At 39.5% G+C, this 20,677-nt stretch overlaps 2 protein-coding genes across 8 annotated transcripts in view; one reads left to right on the top strand and one right to left on the bottom strand.

The window, feature by feature from the left end:
• The window catches only part of LOC108248946 (cullin-5), a 16,611-nt gene extending 2,537 nt beyond the window's left edge, over nucleotides 1–14,074 (bottom strand). Inside the window, exons 1-18 of one of the 2 annotated variants that reach the window (XM_017438014.3) lie at nucleotides 13,593–14,074; nucleotides 10,952–11,061; nucleotides 9,460–9,559; nucleotides 8,967–9,143; nucleotides 7,998–8,139; nucleotides 7,419–7,564; nucleotides 6,375–6,455; nucleotides 5,942–6,035; nucleotides 5,081–5,211; nucleotides 4,854–4,961; nucleotides 4,177–4,241; nucleotides 3,972–4,104; nucleotides 3,736–3,867; nucleotides 3,542–3,665; nucleotides 2,275–2,450; nucleotides 1,818–1,979; nucleotides 629–747; nucleotides 314–437 (exon numbers count right to left, since the gene is read on the bottom strand). In XM_017438014.3, coding sequence (XP_017293503.1) covers nucleotides 314–437; nucleotides 629–747; nucleotides 1,818–1,979; nucleotides 2,275–2,450; nucleotides 3,542–3,665; nucleotides 3,736–3,867; nucleotides 3,972–4,104; nucleotides 4,177–4,241; nucleotides 4,854–4,961; nucleotides 5,081–5,211; nucleotides 5,942–6,035; nucleotides 6,375–6,455; nucleotides 7,419–7,564; nucleotides 7,998–8,139; nucleotides 8,967–9,143; nucleotides 9,460–9,559; nucleotides 10,952–11,061; nucleotides 13,593–13,616 — 2,148 coding nt within the window. In that variant the 5' untranslated portion in view covers nucleotides 13,617–14,074. Of the gene's footprint in view, nucleotides 1–313; nucleotides 438–628; nucleotides 748–1,817; nucleotides 1,980–2,274; nucleotides 2,451–3,541; nucleotides 3,666–3,735; nucleotides 3,868–3,971; nucleotides 4,105–4,176; nucleotides 4,242–4,853; nucleotides 4,962–5,080; nucleotides 5,212–5,941; nucleotides 6,036–6,374; nucleotides 6,456–7,418; nucleotides 7,565–7,997; nucleotides 8,140–8,966; nucleotides 9,144–9,459; nucleotides 9,560–10,951; nucleotides 11,062–12,366; nucleotides 13,251–13,592 lie in introns of those variants that run through there. The other variant, XM_025011069.2, reaches the window with a different exon arrangement.
• Nucleotides 11,502–20,251, top strand: LOC108248947 (solute carrier family 35 member F2-like). 6 transcript variants are annotated; one of them, XM_025011074.2, is made up of 10 exons: nucleotides 11,502–11,517; nucleotides 13,177–13,305; nucleotides 14,547–14,618; nucleotides 15,240–15,415; nucleotides 16,717–16,844; nucleotides 17,225–17,384; nucleotides 18,080–18,236; nucleotides 18,315–18,367; nucleotides 18,883–19,037; nucleotides 19,833–20,251. In XM_025011074.2, the coding sequence occupies exons 2-10, from the start codon at nucleotides 13,241–13,243 to the stop codon at nucleotides 20,148–20,150; spliced, it is 1,284 nt and encodes a 427-aa protein (XP_024866842.1). In that variant the 5' UTR covers nucleotides 11,502–11,517; nucleotides 13,177–13,240; the 3' UTR covers nucleotides 20,151–20,251. The 6 variants fall into 6 exon arrangements, with proteins under 6 accessions (XP_024866842.1, XP_024866841.1, XP_024866840.1 ...); XM_025011073.2 differs by lacking the exon at nucleotides 11,502–11,517 and adding an exon at nucleotides 12,536–12,642; XM_025011072.2 differs by lacking the exon at nucleotides 11,502–11,517 and adding an exon at nucleotides 12,708–12,816.
• The last annotated feature ends 426 nt before the right edge of the window (nucleotides 20,252–20,677 follow it).

Genomic DNA, 20,677 nt, shown 5'->3' with positions numbered 1-20,677 from the left:
ACGTAACAGCAGCAACTCGAGCACATTGCTGCCCCCTATATGTCAAGAGGACAAATAACACCTTTTCTGTTCAAATTGCCAACCCGCCACAGTGGTGTGTGTGTTGATCAAATTCACCCGCCACTTCAAATATTTACTCGCATTTGGCCGGTGGCAGGTGCTAATTTCCACCCCTGCCAACATTTAAAGAGAGGACTGACGTTCCTGGAAGCTTTACCCTTCAAACAAAGCAGCAGTTGACTTGTTCCTCTTCAGAACAGGATCGTTCTGCAGCCTGATCAGAACCAAAACGCGCATCGTTTCATTTTCTCACCTGAGTTCTGAGTATTCTGAGCTGAACGATCCCTTCGTTCTCCTCTTCTCTCATCCGCTCTGTCGTGAGCTGCAGCCGACCGATCAGGTTGATCTTTCCTCGCTTCTGCACTTTGGAGTTTTTACTGATAAGAGTGACAAAAAAAAAAGAGCAAATAATTTTCCCAAATATTCTAAGCTGCAGAGTCACGTGAACAACATGCACAGGCTGTGAGAACCGATGAACAGATGTTGTTTTAAAAAAAGGGAAATGGACGAAGTATTGGTTCAATAAAATAAATCATTGTAAAGGGAAGTATAAAACGTGATAACATACATGAGTGAAAACTCCTGGTTGACGTAGAAGAGCGTGGCGTCTGTGAAGTCTTTGGGCGAACTAACCAGAGGGTCGTAGGACAACACCTGCCTCTTCAGTTTAGGAAACGCAACCAGAGACTGAAAAACACAAAATAAGGTCAGGTTTAAGATGAAAACATGACGGTTTTAGGTTATATTTTAACATATATGCTAAAAAACATGACCATTGCTTTGTGGTCTGAATGCAAAAACACACAGAAGAAACAAACAAACTACTTCTGAAAACTTTGTGCTATTTTAACTTTTAATATATCAAAACAATCTGAAAAAATCTGCTGACTTGTAGTATTTGTAACCTTTATACTTTTTGAATTATTTCACTTTATTTACAAATACTCTGAGATCACTTCAGTTCCTTCAAAAACATTTTTCTTTCAGGTCAACGTCAGCAAACTGGCTCCATTTTGTCTTCTTCTGCCTCTTTTAGCTTTCAGCTACTGTTCTTCACATTTCAGCTTTTAGCTAGTTTTGCTAATTTTTGCCCTTAGCTTTCCTAACCTTACCTTCTAGCAAAGGTTTTACTAATTTCAGCTTTTAGCTACTGTTCTTCTAAATTTACATTTAAGCTACAGTTTTCTTAATTTTATCTTTTAGGTGAAATGAAGCTATGATTTGCTTCTAGTAAGTATTTTGCTAATTTTAGCTTCCAGCGACAGTTTTGCTACATTTAGCTTTTAGCTAGCAAGGGTTTTGATGATTTTATCTTTTATTACCGTTCATCTAATTTTAGCTTTTAAATGAGTTTTTGCTCATTTTTAATTTTAGCTACTGTTCTTCTAATTTTAGCCGTTAGATCTGGTTTTGCTAGTTATCTTTTATTACCGTTTTGCTAATGTTATGATTTAAACTTCTATTTTCACAGAAAAAGGTCATTTCTGTAGCTGAACTACATTAAAATGAGTTATAAGAAAATAATATTTATTTACTTCCTTTGAGTCTCAGTTCAAGAAGCAACCATCATTTACAAATATTAGTAAATAAGACACGTACGTTTATAAATTTTAATATTTTAAGATTGGTAGAGCTCCTTCTGAGAAAATCAGTTAGTATTTCCTCAGATAAGTGCATCAATAAACTTATTTTGTCCCGTTTTGTGTGTTAATCCTGTCCCCACAAATAAAGGTCTAAAGTTCTGTGTTTGCTCTGACCCAGAGGGTTCTCCGCAGCTCTGCATCAGGCAGCTCCGTGGCCAGTTTGAGGTTCTCGAAGCTGATTTTCTCCCTCGGCCTCTGGTTCCAGGCGAACAACACGGCGAGCTGGAACGTCGTCACCTCCAGGTCGTACTGACCCACCTCGTTTTTAAAGGTGATCTGAGCAGAAGGGAGAAGAAACGCAGGAGATGGCGGAGATGTTTACTGATTTCTGTGGAGAGAATAAACACTCCAGAGCTAAAACAGGCTGCCCCTTCCTTCACAAACTGATGTGAGGATTTACAATCAATAAGAACTGATCTAAAAAATAAGATGTAACAAAACACTGATTGGATTTTACAATAAGTGGAGAAACGTCCATTCAGCAGGATAAAGCTGAAGAGGTAAAGTGGGAGAAACTGTCTCAGGAAAGTTTATATTTTAAGAATTTAAGGTTTTTAAATGATCTACTCACAATGCCGTTGGACATGAGGTGATGCCAGTGGAGTTTACGGCCGCTGTGATTCCTCTTATAGAAGTCTTCCACTTCGGGGATGAGGTCCTCCAGCTCCGTGGGAAGTGAGACAAAAACCTTCTCGCTGCTTCGTGACCAAGCTCCGGCATTCAGGATCTTAATGTTCACGCTGTCCGCTGCAGGGAGAAGGACGAGGAAGAGCTCTGATCAGGTCCACATGCAGGGATTTTCCCTCACAAAGAGGCACATTTGTGTTTTTACTGAAAACACATCCAAAAATATTCAATGAAACAAGAAAAGCTTTGGTAACAGATCAGTAATAAAGCTTTAAGGTGATCTGTGGCGTATTTGAACTCACAGAGCTCAACCAGACCAGGTATGGCAGGCAGTTGTACCAAATAATCAAATCACACTCCTATCTCCAGTTATCATTTTAGATTTCAAATGTAGCATTTGTTCTGATCACAATAACATTCTTACTAGTCAGTCAATATTAATAATCACATTTTTACATGTAGGAAATAAAATTTAGGATAATAATGATTTGTACAAGTAAAAAATAAATTAAAAATTCAAGAAATCTTTCAAGAGTTTAAGTTGTCGGTTTAATTAGGTCAAAATTAATCTGAATTCTTATTAAGAGAAACTCACATTAAAGATGTTTATCGTCCTATTGTTATTAGTCATGAGTTTTATTTTAATATCCCAAAATGTTGTCTGCCATATTGTCTTACTGACATTAAAAGACAAGTTTGTAAGATTTCTACAAAGAGTTGTGTGGTGTTTATTTGAAAAGTGGAACATCTGTAATACATATCCATTCTGACCGTTAAATATTAAATCAACCACCTGAACTTTTAAAGGATTTAAAGACATTTATTTTTTACTAGTACAATTGGAACTATAGATCCTTAATTTTAATTTCTGTTGGTAAAAACATGATTGTAGATATTTTTAATTTCAATGCTGACTGGTATGAATGTGACTTTGACAAGGAGAAATGCCATTATTAAAATGTAAAAAGTAAACAGATATAGAATTTGATTATATAGTGCAACAGCTTGCCATACATGTGCCAAATCCAGTGCAAAAAGAGGCATAATTCAACGCACGCTCAAAATAAACCATATAATCAATCCATTATGAGCTTCAGACGTTATTTTATTTTGAAAGGACAGACCTGAAATGGACCTAAAATGCTGAAGAAGTCAAATTTGTTATAAAAGCATCATTTTCTTGATTTGTTTGGCATTTGTGAGCATGGTACCTGGTAGAGCCAGCTTGTTGTGTTTGTGCATCTCTTTGAAGACCTGATTGAGGTCCTCGGAGACCTTGATGTCCTGAAACATCCTGGCAAGCTTGTTCACATAATCGGCAGGCATTCCTACCTCCTACGAAGACAATATCATCTGTTATTAATCCTGAGTCTTTGGTATTACGAGTCTGAGAAGTCGGACTCACCCGTAGCCACTCCACCATGTTCTCTTCAATCTCGCTGTCGGCTGAAATGTCCAGAATCAGGCGCCTCGTTAGGTGGGCTTTGTGGTAACGCATAAATACATCTTTGTTCTGGACGTACTTCAGGACTAAGAGCTGCAGGGACAGAAGAGAAAAGCTGAAAACCATGTGAGCGATGGGACAAAGTGAAGTCAAAAAGAAGAGAAGTTGTCTGAAAATAGACAGACGTAAAGACTCACCACTTCTTTGAGTTTGAGCTCAATCTCCTCTGAGGTGAGCTTCTTGCTGAGGGGAGTTTTTCTCAGCAACATGTCGCAGTAGTTCGCCAGCAGCTCGGGACACTTGGACTCCGGCTGAGTCTTCATCCCCATACTGGTGGGACAGAGACGCACATTTACATAAACCTCACAATACATCGAGTAATTCTCCTTAACGCCGACTCACCCCTTCTGTTTCATTGGCAGCTCTAATTTGAAGATCGTAGCGTCGTTGACAACAGCCTTGTATGCCTGAAGAAGATGGAAGAAAACATAAGAAACATTATGAAAGCACAGCACAGCACGATACATTGGATAAATGTCACTCTTTCTTTTATTGTTGTATTTTCTTCAGGCAATAATCAGCAGTAATTATCCAGCAGCATTCAGTCGGCAAAGAAAGAACGAGAGAACGCTTGGAGGAAAATCTACAGACTATTACATGTCACTGGGAGACAAACTATTTGAGTTATTCTAATTGTAACTTCAGCAATTATAGGCCTAGCATTGCTTGAATGAATGCATATTGCCCGCCACCCTTTGAGTTTTAGACTGAGATCGTCTCATGTTGAGAAACGACGGTCAAACCTTGAAAACAACGTTCTGCTTGATCCTGTCAGTTCTGCACATCAAATCTTAGCTCAGTATCTGTAAAACTGGCAGCCATTTTTGGTTTGGTTATTGTGGATTGGCTGTGACGGCCATCTTGAATTAAAGTTGTTAATGTAGATCCAGTGATTATGTTGCTGAAAGTGGTTCATGAGATGTTTTGGGCGGACCTTTCGCCTTTTCGGCAGTGGTCGACATGTAAATCTGCCCGGTGTGATCTGTGTTTGAGTGTTGTGGTTTAAAAGGAAAACAGACCTTATCTCTGGCTGTGAGGAAGCGAGGATCGTCCTGGAAAGCCTCCTTGACCAGCTTACTGAAGCGGTTGAACAAAGTTAGCAGCTGCTCGACGTACTTTTCAGAGTCCTGGATGAACACACACAGGATGAGGAAAGAAAAACCTGCCTTCTGTTGCTGACTTTGTCGAGTAGATCAGATGGGTTTATGAAGCAAAGAAGCACTGAAACGCATGTTGGTGCACATACAGTAGTGATAGTCTCAGCAGCAGCCACCATGTCTGCCAGTCCAGCATTAATGATGTGCTCCTCTAAATCCTTCAGCATCGGCTCGATCCCGCTGGGAACTTTATCCATCAGAGAAAACATCAGGTGCAGCTCTGATCAGAGGAACAAAGAATAAAGAAAAATTAGGGCACAAAGTAAAACAGACATATTCACCTCTTCATTCATTTATCTTCTATATTCACTTAACTTGGCTCCAGGGGTCATTTAAATCGAGGACTTTCTCTCTGTCCTGTGAGGCAGCAGTGCTAACCCAACACACCGTGTCCAAAACGTTTGAGCCATATCTCTTCTTTTCCTTCCATAATTACACTAAAATAAGTCAGACTTTTCTGTAGCAAGAGTTACTCAGACTTTCCGACCTTGTTTCAAGTGTTTCTTTCAACTTCGGCTGCATGTTTTTAAATTTTTCCTCCAGTCCTTGTAGCTGATTTATTTCAGAATAAGTTTTTTTGTTGGTATTTCTGTAGGTGGCTGCTTTCTACTTTGTTACTAGCAGCCACCTACAGAAATACCAAATATTAAAAGGGTATAAAACAGTATTTTTGCACCTAAACAGCTGCTATCCAAAAACCTTTTGGTCTAATAAACAAGGGAAAGGATTCTCTGAATCTTCAGTAAAATCTCTGCAGGATTTCAGACGTAGTCCCCACACACCCTCCTCCCCTCAACTAGAAACCAACACTCAGAGAAGGTATTTCTATTTTTAAAGCCTAGCTGGCCGATGCTGTGATGAAAGTGAAGCCACGAACAGCGGCAGGTATTGGCCCGAGTCTTGCAAAACGTCCGTTAGAAAATGAAACGGGACGACGCAGATGGACTCACTTTCCGTCTCGTTGCGTTTGATCATCCCTGGACATTCAGCTAAGATGGTCTCCTTGAACGACGTCACCAAAGCGTTGACACAACACTCCATAAGCTGCAGAAAACAAATAAACAACAGTAATTAAAAACCTAGAGACAAAAAGCATCTTACGTTGAAAAGGACGAATACCTCAGAGTACGTCTGATGACTGACTCTCAGGTAAAACAACAAATTTTAGCTCAATATCTGTAAAACTGACTGAAATATACACACAAACATGAGCCTATTCACTTTTCAGTGGCAGGTGATAATATTTTTTGTAAACAGGATTTCATACACCCACATGTGCTGACTTTCGCGCTGAAATTAGTGACAGGTTCGTTCATGACAGAAGAAAACAGGAAACAACTAATTTCTTATAAAATGACTTTAGATCCCGTTAAAGTGACTTACTGCTTGTACAGAGTTACATTCACGACGTGTTTCTAGATATCTCAGTGCTCTCTTCTCTTCTTCTCTTAGCTTTGCATCAGCCTGAAGGGAAACACAAAGCATGGACACAATGTTGGACAAACACAGAACAACTAATAATAACAGTTTTAAACACACATCAGGGTTAAAACTTGTTCCTGACAATAAAAACTCAAACCATTTAAACTATATCTTATCCTGTACAGAAACTATGCACCAAAACAACATTTTGTTCTCAAAAAAAACCCAAATAGGTTTTTTCTACGTGCTTTTTAATCAGGTTTTATCCAAAATTTCTTGGGTAATTTTGAAATTATGGAAGAAAAATATTAACAGACGAAATAACTGCAGGTGATGAGCCATAATGCAGAGAATCAGACTGCAAAAACAAAACAAGGCTCATTTATAAGATTTGATTAATTATTTCTGTTTTTTCTTCATTAGTATGAATTTTACAAGTTACTGTTTTACTAAAATAAGGCAATTTCCATGAAAAAATATTTTTAAGGGCCAGGCTTTCTTCTTGGATGAATCTCTACAAATGAATAACTTTTAGAGCCAACTCAAATTAAGGGTGGCCAACGCAGCTAATCAATCTCAGCCAACACAAAATGGCTATAAATCAATTAATTTTACAGATAACGAGCTAAAATTTGTTGCGGTAGTAGCTGAGAGTCATCCTCAACACATGCTCTAAACGCTACAAGATCGCACAAGCTCTTCATTTAAAACTTTGGTGTGAAAATCAGTGAGCGATATGGACCCCTTCGAAGAATGCCAGTCATTTAATTCAATACAGACTCTGTACACAATATGATTTTTTTTTTTGGAGAAAAGTGTCTGATTTAGTCACTAATGGTCTGGTTTTAGTATAGTCACAGATTTTTCTCATGGATTAAGATGGTCCTGTACATGTTAACTGAGTAAACCTCACCTGGTGCCAATAAAAGAGGCTGGTTGAAAAGTATAACAGAGTAAACTAAGCCTCTTCCTTTGAAGCAACTAAATGCAGTTAATGTGACGTACGTATTTCATGTAGTTTTGGACACCGTTCTGTTGCAGGTAGGACGGTGCCTGTGTTCTGTAGAACCTCTCTGTGGAGTCCAGGTAGGCTTTCTCAAAGTTATCCCTGTAGATCTGCAGCTTATCGTCGGGGTTTGAACACAGGTTGACTGGTGGGAGAGAAGGAGCAGAAATACTTCATTTTCTCTGTTTCTCTTGCAGACTTCAAACAAATGTGACCCATGCTTGTAAAATAAGACGGGATTAGCTCAAGCTGAGGTGCAAAATGAGTGGAAATATAGATTTCTTTGCTGTAATTGAGATTTGCATAAATACAAGTCCATAAAGACACCATCTAGCGATTTTAGGAACTAAAATAGCAAACAATATTCCGAATTTTCCTAGTTTTCGAACAGCTACGTCTTCTGAAATAATCCTTTTAATTTTAAATCTTTAAATTTACCATTTTTCTTTGCCGGCAGCCGTAGTCCCTGGAAATCCCTTCGTATGTTTGGCATCATTGTGAAGCTTGGGGATTCCCCCTTTTTAAACGTTCTGTTTAATTTTAGACTCGGTAGATGCCGAAGATGAATCTGTTCTTACCGTACGACTCGCGCACACCGATGACGAGCTGGGAGTCGAAGGCCTCGCCCAGCCGCTCGGCGTGCACCAGCTTCATGGCGCTGTCCTGCAGGCGACTCTTAATGTTGGAAAATATCGACTCGTTCCACGTGTCGAGCATCAGCTGCACAAAAACACAAAAATACGTATATTAATAGAAATTTACTGCCATCAATGAACAGTCAAGTATGTTGTTTTTTTTTACCTATAAAAGGGCTTTTAACTAAACTATCTGTTAAATTATATTCTTTCACCTAAAATGGATTGTCTGTCTGTTAGTAAAATATCTCATGAACCACTGGATGAGTTTAAAGGAAACTCTCAGAAACTAATCCCTGGTGGAACATTTAGAACCGATTAACTTTTGGAGTCGACCTAATTTAAGATGGCCAAAGTTAAAGCCAAAAAAACGTCTGTAACTCTGTCACTTTTACTGGTATTGACCTAAACTTTGGTGTGGTAGTAGCTGAGACTGATGCCCAACATGTATTCCAAGCACTAACGAATTGTATGAGATCTTTTTTTATATAATATTATATTATAATAATATATATTATACCTTGAACAGGTGATACTCAAAAAGAAATGCTACTTTTACCTAATATCAGAGATTAAAACACATGAATAATGCTTTAACTTGCCTGATCAAAGATATGCTTTCAAGATAAGTAACCAAAGATGCTCTTTAATCTTTAGCTTTTAATGTTAATCATATGGGAATAGTTTCCATCGATGTGAACCTCAGTTTTAAAACATGTTTAAGCCACATGTTGTTCTTTAAATTCATACATTTCCACTTAAATCATCTCCCAACAAACTTGCCTTCTACCTGGTCCAACAACCCTCTTTTCCTCTGTTTAATTACACCCTTTGTTCATCATTTTTGTCTCTCTTTAGTTTTTTTCCTTGTGTTTGTTGCTGTAAAGTTTGCCGACTCTGCCGTCCGCTCACCTTGCGTACAATGCTGTCCTCCATGTTTGTCTTCTTGTTGCTGCCCTGTTTTCCCATCAGCGTGATCTCCAGCTGGCAGAAGGGTTTGGGCAGGATGTCGCACTGCGTGAAGAACTTCCTCCACTCCACGATGTAGGCCTTCAGCAGAGCCGTGTCGTCCTGGTGGCTCAGAACACGCTGCCATGGCAACAGATGCAACCAAAAGTTAGAGGTGAAGCAAACCCATTCAGAAATAGAGCTTTGCTTCATGAACAAAAAACAGGATTGGAGAAAGGATGTCGATAAATAACAGACTGTAGATGCTCTAAGGAAGCATGAATATTGGAGACAATCTTGTGTTGAAAGTGTTAAACCTTTCCTACACAAGACTCAGGATGCAGTCAAGAATAAACTCCTCGACTCATCTTTTATCAGAATAACATCAACAGGAAGGTATTTGTACAGACCTTACTGCGCCAAGACAGATAACAAGAAAAAAGAAGCCGCCACCTACAGCTTGTGCTTGTTTGATGAAGTCGAGGATGTCTTCTTTAAGGGCCTGATGGATTTTGGCAGGACCTTTGTCATCCCATAAACACACAGCGTGGACATCCCTGCAGAGAGAAAAGCTTTAAGATAAAACTTCAAAGTGTCTGATTGCTTCAAATATAAAACAATTATAATTTCATCCCAACATCACAACCTTAAAGAAGCAACAGAGGTCAGTGTAAAAATTAAGAATATGTATTTCAATCCTGTGTTTACTGTTTAATCTTGGAGGTTCTGTTTTTGAAGCGGGACTTTAACAGAACCTTAAAGTTTTTATGTTTTTCTGCACAGATCTTATACAGAAAGGTAACTGCAGAAGTGCGATCATCTCGACTGACATCTAAAAACATCGGGTTGTTTGGCCTCATTGTTCGAGTCGAATTAACTGGTATTGTTTATGAGAGCGCCGGTTTAAAAACTTGTTTTTTATCAGTAAAATCAGGAATTCCAGCTGTATATTCAAAAAAAGGAACCCTCAAGCTTCACAATGATGCCAAACATCATACGAAGGGATTTTCCAACAATACGGCAGCCGGCAGAGAAAAATGATCAGTTTAAAAGGAAATGAAAAGGATTATTTATGAAGATGTAACTGTTAAAAATTTTGATTTAAAGGTAGATTAGGAAGATTATTTGCTATGTTCGTTACCGGGAAGACTAGTTGTTTTCTTTATAGACTAATTTTTACACAAATCTACAACAAATCTGTCTCTTTTTGCAGAGGACACGTATGATTTGAACAGCTGTAAAACGGTACCTTTAAGAAATAAAAGCGAGTTATGATCTGCACTCATTTCCAACAGAAGCGAAACAGCTAAGTCCTCTGAATCTACCGTTAAAAGGTCATTAAAAGCTCTCAGCAGAGCTGTTTCAGTGTTTTAGTGTTGCTCAAAATCAATTTTCCTGTTTTTTAAAATACTATCTGGATAAAAACATTTTTCTTCAGCACCTTTGACAGAAAGGAAAGTTTGTAAATAGGTCTGAAATTTGACAAAACATCCTTGAGCTTTTAGGCCAGTATATATTTATTACTTGGATTAAAACTCAGCAGCTCACTTGTATCTACATGATAAGAAACGCCGAGGAGAGATTTTTTTAATCTCGTCAAGGACGACAGATGGTTGGAAACAGGGATGTGAGAAGCCAAGTTTAAAACAATTAACCACACTGACAGCAGCCTTTTTATCCATCCAGTTAAACCATCACTTAACCTTTGTGTCACCAAATCATCTTAACGAGGGAGGGTTTGTGCACATGACATTAAGACGTCTTTTAGTGCATACTTCTTAAAGAATCAAATAAACTAAACTTTAAGCGGCTTTTCTATACAGGTTCATGAACAAACACTTTGACAATGGTACCAAAAAACAAAGTTTTTTTTCTCTGGATTCAAAACCAAAGCAATTGGTTCCACAGCACAGCAGCCATAAAGCGACAGAGAAAGGAGCGTCTCTTACGAGAATAAGTCAAACCACTGCTGTTTGGTGACGGCCTCCTGCCTGAGCAGCTTGAGGACGATGGGACGCATCAGGTCCCACTTGTCCTCAAACTGCAGGGACCCCTTGTTCTGGAGGAGAGAGAGAGACGTGAGACAGGTGGAGGAATTAGCATTTTAAGCACACTCTGCACAATATTCAGGACAGACTGAAAATGAACCAAAAAAAAGCAGCCAAAGTCTAAACATACACACTATATTACACTAAAAACACAACATTTTTCAGCTAAAACAGCTTCCACTCTTCTTGGAAGGCTTTCCGTAAGATTTAGGAGCTTTTCAGCTGGAATTTGAACCTGCAGAGCATTTATAACAGTGATGTCCACTCCTGCAGGTTTTAGGTGCTTCTCTGCTGTGACACACCTGATTTGAGTGAATGAGCGATTAACAGGTTTCTGCAGGACTTGAAGACTCGCTGAAGAACAGAGAAACATCTAAACCCTGCAGGATGGTGGTCCTCCAGGACCAGGATGTTGGACGAGAAGGTCTGGCTCAGAATCTGGTTCCAGTTCATCGGACGGCGTTGAGGTCAGGGCTCAGTCAAGTTCTTCTGCATCGAAGTCATCAAGTCAGGTCTTTAGGGTTCATCTTCCAGCCCGCCAGCTTTTGTTGTGCTTTTATTTTGAAGGCCAGAAGCCATTCACTTCAGCCGGGTACCAAATTTCGTGAGAAATTAGTGAGTTACCGGCGTGCTAGAACATGATAAAAATGTGAAAACTGGTACAAATTAGTTTTTTACAAATAAGATATGGATTTCTAAGATGTTTTAAATACTAAATTCAGAACCAAAGCGGTGTGTTTAGTTTATAAAGAACAGAAAGGTGATTTTAAGGGTTATAAATTAATACAAATCAGCCCCATCAGACCCTAACGACCCTCAGGAGGGAGGGGGGGGGAGATTAATCTGCATGTGGATCTAGCTAAAGTTTGAAGCTTGGAAACTCCACATTCTTTATTTTGAACAGATAAAGCTCCCTGGATGGGAAGCAAAACATTTTCAGTCACAGAATAGAGTTTGATCTGCTTCATTTCTTTCTTTTTTTTTTAACTTTTTGGATTTGCCACGTCCCGGACGGCCGACAGTCTACACCAGCACCATCAGACTAAACACGCAGATAAATACAGAGCAGCCATTTTCATCAAAAGCTTCAAGGCCTTTTTTTTTTACCACAATATAAACATCCAGGAATGGGGCAGTCAAGACTTTATGAGATACTTCAGAAAACCCTATAAGATGTTCTCTGTTGGAGAGTTTATTCTTTAAATAATTATACAATTTTATATTTGGATGAATTAAGTTCAGCCTGTTGGTCCGGCCCTCCCTCTGCAACGGGCCCAGCTCTGCATAAAATAAAAAAAACAACAATCTGCCTTCACCTGTTGTAGTTTTACTTTGTGCACTGGGTGTTCAGTCATGTTGCTGCAGAGAAGGGAACATCCAAAAAGTTTGAAGTGGAACATTGTCCAGACTTCCAGAGGGTCTTTAACCCAGGATCAGCGACCCGGCTCGTCTGAGTCTGCAGCATTTTAGGGGATTCTAACTCATGGACTTGGCGGCAGTCTGCCAGAGGACAGGCAGGATCCGGGGTTAACCAAGACCGTGGGCTCGTCGTGAGTCCCGATCCAGTTCGAGGATTTGGATCTTTAACCCGGGTGAGTCATCAGCTCTATCCAGAAAGTCCCGGAAATCAGCCGAATCCCGGCTGAAACACCTGAAATCAACAATTAACAGGTGTGGCCAAGACCTCCACACCTGCATTAAGTGATCCTGATTATGTATTTGCTGTTCGGGGTGGGACGGTTCTGGGTTCATCCCCTGCAACACGGGTGAGGCGTATATAAATATAAAGTGTAAAAATACATAAATGTGTGCATGAGAACCTCTGGAAATCGCTTACAGAACCTGGAGAGGTTAAGAAAGCGCCATATAGGTTTTGGACCATTTATGATTTACTGTTTCACTACCTGAGCAGGTAATTCCACAAGCTGCAAACTTTCCTCTTTGACTGATTTTATCTAAGGAGGCCTTTAACAACCAGACTTTGGATCCAGCAGGTTAGGTTTGAGAGGTTAGCTGCTTTAGCCAGGAAGGTTCTGCTTCACGGTTCTGCTGCAGACGGACGGGACAGAACAAGAGGGGATTGGATTTTCTGGTGTCAAAGTTTAACCGTGTTTTTTTTTTTCCAGCTCTGGACTGGACGCGGTTCTTCCTCTTCTTCTTCCTCTCCGGGTTCGTCGCCGGGGTTAGAAAATGCCCGAGTGTCTAACGGCCGCGGTTCGGCTCCGGTTCCGGTTCCGAACCGGAGGAGGAGGAAGGTGAGCGCTCCTCATCCGAATCCGGACGGGTTCCGTCGGGTCAGAGGAAGAGGGTCGGGGACACGAACCCCGGCAGAACACCGGACTTCCAACAACGACAACTGTGACTTCGGGCGCAGATAAATGTGGATTTTTATTTTAATTTTTTAAATATAAATTATATTTTTAGCGGACACGACTGCAGGCCGTGATGCTGGAGGCACACACCAGAAGCTGACCCAGAAAGAAACGACGACCACAAACGTTTAAGTGCTCATAAACACGGGAAATATCAAACTGCTCCTTACCTTCAACAAATTAGGCGTCGCCATGTTTCTTCAACTTATCATCTCGCGAATTCTCGCGAGACAGGTATTCGGGATTAGGTAATGGTAACCCAGAAATAAACCCCCCAGCTTCTAAAAACCGTTTTAAACACTGTTAAACAACCAATCTTCTTATTTTAAGTTTACTATTATACCTATTAGTCTTTCCTAATTTAAATATATACAAATCTACCCAACATAATCTAAAGGAACATCGTTTTTATTATCTGAAAAGCAGCAACAATTATTTTTTTTTCTTTATTTTATCTGTTTACATTTTATCTGTAAGCAATAAATAACTTCTCATAATTATTATCTCATAAATATGACTTTGCACCACTTTCTTTACTATGAGATATGACTGTAGGCATCTTAAAGCCTTAACTAAGCATCTCATAATTATAATATACTAAGTGGTGATGTGTTCCTAGACGACAGGTTTTTAACATGAAGAGAAAAATGTACTTGAATGGTCACAGATTTAGGTATTCTGAAGAAAAATGGTTGCTGATATTCATATACAGCCTCTCTAGATTATTAATAATGATCAATATATGCTTCTTTTGTTTGCATCTTTGGAATTACCATAAAAAACAACAATAAATCTCTCTGCTTCTAATCCAGTTAATTGTCTTATCAGCAGTGAAAACAATAGGAAACAGGATGATTATTTCCTAATATTTATTTAGAGTTAAACCAAACTTAAAGGTAACATTTGTTTCTATTATTGGCTACGATCTTTACATTCTTCTGGTAGAAAACCGAACGCCTGTTGCGAAGACGCAGAGAAAGAAAAGGGTGATCTTTGCCCCCTGAGACAGTTAATCATTCAGGATTGGCACGATGACCGCCGAGGAGTTAAAAGCCTTAAATACGTGAAGTTTTCCTCCACTAGTGAGGCAACATGGCTGACAAACAATCTGTGGATTCGTGCAGGGACACGAGCTTCGAGAAGCAAAGCTTTCTGACGAGGATCAGGAAATTCAACCCGAAGGAAGTTTTCACCTGGTGAGTAAACGGAGGAAATGGAAGGATATCATCTTTATTCTGAAGAACTGTAACTCAGGATGTATTTTAGGATATAGCTCGTCATAAAAGAGGGTTGTAAAAGCCTTTTTTTTTTTAAATTTATTTAGGAGAACTTGTTTAAAATAGATAGTAGTTTTTATATGATAACACACAAACAAACACTTCTTCTTGATGTTGTGTAATTTGGCACTTTCTAAAAACTAAGTACTCATTTATTGACCCAAGCTTGGGTTAGTAAATCAGTAATCTTAGGACTCAGAGCATTTTAAACAGTAATAAGGTTTATTTTTATCCCTGTTGTTTTTCCATTTACAAGCAGTTTTCCAAAACAGACAAACATATTTTATTTTCAAGGTTCTACCAGAGCAGACAGAACTTTGTAATTTCTCATCATTTGATGATTTTATTCTGAAACTCTGGCATGATCAACAGCATTCCTTCAAACAGTGCTTTACTTTTAATTAATTCAGAGTTTTTCCTGTCAATGCATCACATAAAGACATAATTCAGTGTCTCTCATCATTCCTTTTTTTGTCTTCTTCTTCTCTGTTTGGAATGTGAATAAATGCTCTCAGCAGCTCGTTTTGTCCTGTTTCTCAGGCAGCTCGCCAAGACCCTGGCCATGGGTCAGGGTCTGGCCAGTCTGATCTGTGGCACGGCCATCTCCTCACAGTACCTGGCCTCAGACTTCCAGGTGAACACGCCGATGCTGCAGAGCCTCCTGCACTACACGCTGCTGTGCGTCACCTACACCACCATGCTGTCCTGCAGAAAAGGTGACGCCTTGGCGGCGAGCAGATTTATAATCTGAGCCCGGCTTTAATCTCACCGACTTTGAATTTTCTGTCTTATTTGTTGAATCAACATTTATTCTATACAGACTTCTTTTTGCAGTCAAAGTACTTATGTATACTTCATGCTTTCTATAGCTATTATTACATCAAAACATTCAGCTTGGTTAGAGATAGTGTGCTATTACTTTTGGTTTTTATAACTTATATTTTTCAAAATATTTAACTTAATTTACAGAAGTTTTTCCCTGTAATACAATAAGATCGCTTCAATTCCTTTAAAACGTTGTTCTTGTTTTGGTCTTCTTATCCTCCTGTCCTGCTAATTTTAGCTTTCAGCTGCAGTTTTGTAAATTCTTTTTTTTTTTTACTATTATTTTGCTAACTTTAGCTTTTAACTATAACTTTACAAAATTAAGCTTTTTTATTATTTTAGCAATGGTTTTGTAAAGCTTAGCTTTGAGCATCTGTTTTACAAATTTTACTTTTAAGCATCTTTTTTTGCTAATTTTAGCTTTTAGCTGCAGTTTTGATCATTCTATTTTTTGCTATCATTTTGGTAGCTTTAGCTTTTACTACATTTATCTTTTAGCTGCAGTTTTTGCTAGTCTTAACCTTTAGTTATAGTTTTGATAATTTTGGCTTTAAGCAACTACTTTGCACACTTTAGCTTTTAGCTACAATTTTGCTATTTTAGTTTTTCTGCTAACCTTTAACCATTGTTTTGCTCCATTTAGCTTTTAGTTTTCCTAATTTTAGCATTTAAATCTGAGCTTTTAGCTGTAGTCTGGTTTCCCACTGTTTTGCTAACTAATTGCAGTTTTGTTACCTTTAGCTTTTAGCTATTATTTTGCTAATTTTAGCATTTACTAAATGTAGATTTTAGCTGCAGTTTTGACACGTTTAACTTTTAGCCACAGTTTTGTTGATTTTAGCTTTTAGTTACAGTTTTGCTAACTTTAGTTTCTGCTCGTTTTAAATTTCAGTAAAGTCTGTCGTCATTCAAGCTGTATTTTTGAAGAAAAAAAAAGCAATTTTATCTCGTTTTAGTTGTACTGTTTTTGTGTTTTTTGTCTCATTTGTTTTAAGAGGTATTTTTTAAAGTATAAAAAAAACAAGACAAATTGTTTGTGCGTATTTATCCAGCTCTTTGTGTTTGATTGGCACGTTTATTTTCTTGATAACTGAGCGTCACAGGGAGGAACTGATCAGCCGTCCTCAGGCTTGTCGGAGAAACAAACACATGTCCGTACTGAAACTCAGGGGTGTTTCCCTTTAAAACACAGGGGATGGAAATATTTTACAGATCCTTAGGAGAAGATGGTGGAAATACTTTCTGCTGGGGCTGGTGGACGTGGAGGCCAACTACGCTGTGGTCAAAGCGTACCAATACACCACTCTCACCAGTGTGCAGGTGAGTTCAGGTGAACAATAAGAGCCATGCTTTGCAGGAAATGGAGCATAATAAGACAGAGTCTTGTGTAAATCACCCACAGGCAGCTCAGGGCAACATGCAAGCTTGTTTTTGGATTTTGACTTTATTTTTAGTTGGTTTTACTCTGGTTCATTTGTATCATGAGGTGAGATGTGAGGACCTAGTTGCAGACACATAATTAAAAGGAAAGCATTCCTTAAAGGAATGCATATCGCTTACCGCTTTTAATATCAGAGTTATAAATTATCACGATCTCATTTCGAGTTATGTCACGTTTCTCTCGTATTCGACTTTCTGTTGATTTCCCGTCTTCAGCTCAGGCATCAATCTGCAGTTTTTCTTGCGTTCCTGTCCTCCAGCTGCTGGACTGCTTTGTGATCCCGGTCCTGATGGTTCTGTCCTGGTGGGTTCTGAAGGCCCGTTACAGGACGGTCCACTACGTGGCAGTCTGTATTTGTCTCCTTGGAGTGGGCACCATGGTGGGAGCCGACCTGCTGGCTGGAAGAGATCAGGGCTCCAGTGAGAACGTTTATTTTTTAACAAATATATCTGTGTTATGGTAATTGGTTGTTTTATTTTTGTATTTTTTATTACATAATCCTAAATGTGCTCTCTTTATCAGATGGACAAATCAGTTTTGTTGACATCCTGGGTGTTTTCGTTATCACCTGCCGCTGAAAACCATAAAACGATAATGTGTTTCTGTGTGTTTGTTTTAGCTATAACTCAGTCAGTGTTACAGAGATTGAGCTAAACTTTGGTGTGGTAGTAGCTGAGATTGATACCCAACTTATGCTTTAAGCACTAACAGATTGCACAAGATGCTTGCTTAAAATGTTGCCACTAAGTAATTGGACTTAACGCTTATCTGTCTGTTAGCAAAACATCTCATGAACCTCTGCTCAGATTTTAATGCAACTTTCAGGAAATAATCATTGGATGTACCTCAACAACTGATTAAACTTTGAAGCTAACACATATCAAGATGGCTGCCACAGCCAACTGATCTTGGAAAACACAAAGATAGCTATATTTTAATCAATTGTACAGATATTTTGCTGAAATTTGTCGTGGGAGTAGTTGAGAGCATGACATCTTGCCATATCACATGATCTGTCACGTAATGTTATTTTTCAGGGTTGGACCAAGATGATAAGATGATGAGGCGGTGGGAGATATATGCCAGGCCTTTAATTGTTTTCCTCTTCCTTCAGCCTCGAACATCTTGTTGGGTGACGGTTTGGTGATGCTCAGTGCCACGCTGTACGCCGTGTCCAACGTGTCTCAGGAGTACACCGTGAAGAACCTGAGCAGGGTGGAGTTCCTGGGGATGGTGGGCCTGTTCGGCACCGCCATCAGCACCTTACAGATGTGAGTTTACAGCAGCACCATCAGCATCGATTCATTCCACATCGTGTTTTAATCTTTAATCTTTTTTGATTTGTTCAGGGTGATCCTGGAACGGAGCGAGGTTACAAACATCAAGTGGAGCTGGCAGGTCGGTCAGTATTCCATCAGAACCCTGAATATAAAACGTAAACAGCAGGAAAACACAAACATGCTTCGATTTTTTACCAGCCACCTTCTCGAAAGAGTGAGGTGTCATGCTCAGCTACTACCACGCCAAACTTTAGGTCAACATCTGTGATTTTGATCGAGTTGCAGCCGTTTCTGTTTTTTAAAGTCAGCTGGCTGTGGCAGACATCTTGAATGAAAGCGGCTCCAGAAGTTAATCGACTGCAGAGAAACATTTTCTGCAAGCTTCTTTTGAATCCGTCCAGTGGTTCACGAGATATTTTGCTAACAGTCAGGCACATAGGAGCACACACACAGACAGACACTGTTGAAGTTTAAAATATTTTGCTGCCAGCAGGATTTCAGGAGAACATCTTTCACTCATTTATGGAACTCCACAGTTCTGCGCAGGATACGGTGATGCAGTGTTGTTGATAAAACACTGATTTCTGCAATCTTTCAGCTTTCCTGCGGTCTGACAGCTGTGCATGTCTCCCCTCAGGGCTCCTGTTCACTGCCTACGCCCTCTGCATGTTTGCTTTGTACAGCTGGATGCCCGTGGTGATTAAACTGAGCAGCGCCACCTCCGCCAACCTGTCGCTGCTCACCGCTGACCTCTTCGGCCTCTTCTGTGGGATCTTTCTCTTCCAGTACAAGGTGAGGATGTGAGCAGTTAGTCCGGCTGTTGTTTGTTTGTTTCCGCCATTCTGAGGAGAAAAACTTAACTGACTTTAAGTAATGAAAATTAACCGAATTTACAAAAATTACAATGTTTAAATAAACAACAAACCCTTATGTTTCCTAAAATGTGAATATTTCCGGCCACCTTTCATGCCAGAGTTTTAAATAAACTAAAATCCTCCCACGTGGAGAAATGATTTATGAGTTAAATATGTTAGTATGATGTAAAATAACTACCACACCAAATTTAGACTCAGTATCTGTAAAACTGACAGAGTTATATCCATTTATGCGTTTTCATTTGGCTGTGGCAGCCATCTTGAATCAAACTGAGTCCAAAGGTTAATCCTGTGTGGAGGTCTATCCAACGATTACTTTCCGAGTTTTATTAAAATTCATTCTTTGGTTCAGAAGATATTTCTTTCACAAAGACACACAGACACTGGCAGAAAGATAGTTTTACAGATATTGAGCTGAAATCTGATGTGGTAGTAACTGAGAGTCGTTCAAAACACAAACTCAGAGCTCAAACAGATCATCAGAGGTCATATGAGATTGTGCATAAATTACCTTTCAAGGTTTTAGTAAAACAGCACCAACTTTGTCATTTCTGGACCTGGGAGGATTTTGGTTTGTTTGAAACTCTGGCGGCGGGTGATATGCATTCCTCCACTGAATGCTAGGTCTTTAATTTTCTTCCACTGTGATGCATTTGTGGTCCTCACTGCAGCCACCAGCTTTGTAAAAGTAATTATCTGCTTCCCGCCTCAGTTCTCCGCACTCTACCTGGTCTCCCTCGTGGTCATCCTCATCGGCTTCATCACCTACAATGCTGTTCCAACACCCACTAACCCCCCCACAAGCGCCTCCTCTTCCTCCTCGCTCTCCGAGGAAGGTTACTATGAAAACCCCGCAGCCACAGAGAGCAACTTCACCCAAGGAGAAGCTGAGGCGAAAAGGGAGGAGGAGGACGAAAAGCAGCTTCGCCGAGAACAGTGGGAGACAATGGAGAGGAAGACAAGCGCTACAGGGTCATCCCAGAGTGCTGAAGATGAAGAACCTGCAGTTGAATGCAGCACTAAACTGTGAACTGTTAAAAGGCTGAATGTGTTGTTGAACATTTATTTATTGAGTCGTCACAGAGACGAACGAAGCAAAGGAAAAATAAAAACCAAAGCTGCTGTAAAAATTCATGTTCTGTGGGATTTTTATCACCCGCTGGCAAAAGGCAGAAGGGCAATAATGGTTTGGCATGGATCTGTGTGCACGTTTGTTTGTAGTGTTAGCAAAATATCCTATAAATGAAACTCAGGAAGAAATCAGAGGATGTATGTCTACTGCTTAACCTTTGGAACCAACCCCATTCAAGATGGCCGCCACAGCTAAGCCTAGATGGCTCCCACTCATCCAGTTTTACAGATACTGAGCTAAAATATGGTGTGGTAGTCTGTGAGAGTAATCCCCAACATGTACTCTGAGTGCTGATTCCACGAGATATCACAATATTGCACGATATGGCGCATAATGTAATTTTCATGGTTCGACCAAAACAATTAAACTCAGTCATAAGGTTAAGTTTCTTTTAAAACTCTGGCATGAAAAGTTCGGGCGATATG

This window comes from Kryptolebias marmoratus, linkage group LG2 (assembly GCF_001649575.2).
Source record: "Kryptolebias marmoratus isolate JLee-2015 linkage group LG2, ASM164957v2, whole genome shotgun sequence".
NCBI classification, from domain to species: domain Eukaryota; kingdom Metazoa; phylum Chordata; class Actinopteri; order Cyprinodontiformes; family Rivulidae; genus Kryptolebias; species Kryptolebias marmoratus.
This window is presented reverse-complemented; position numbering and strand designations above follow the sequence as displayed.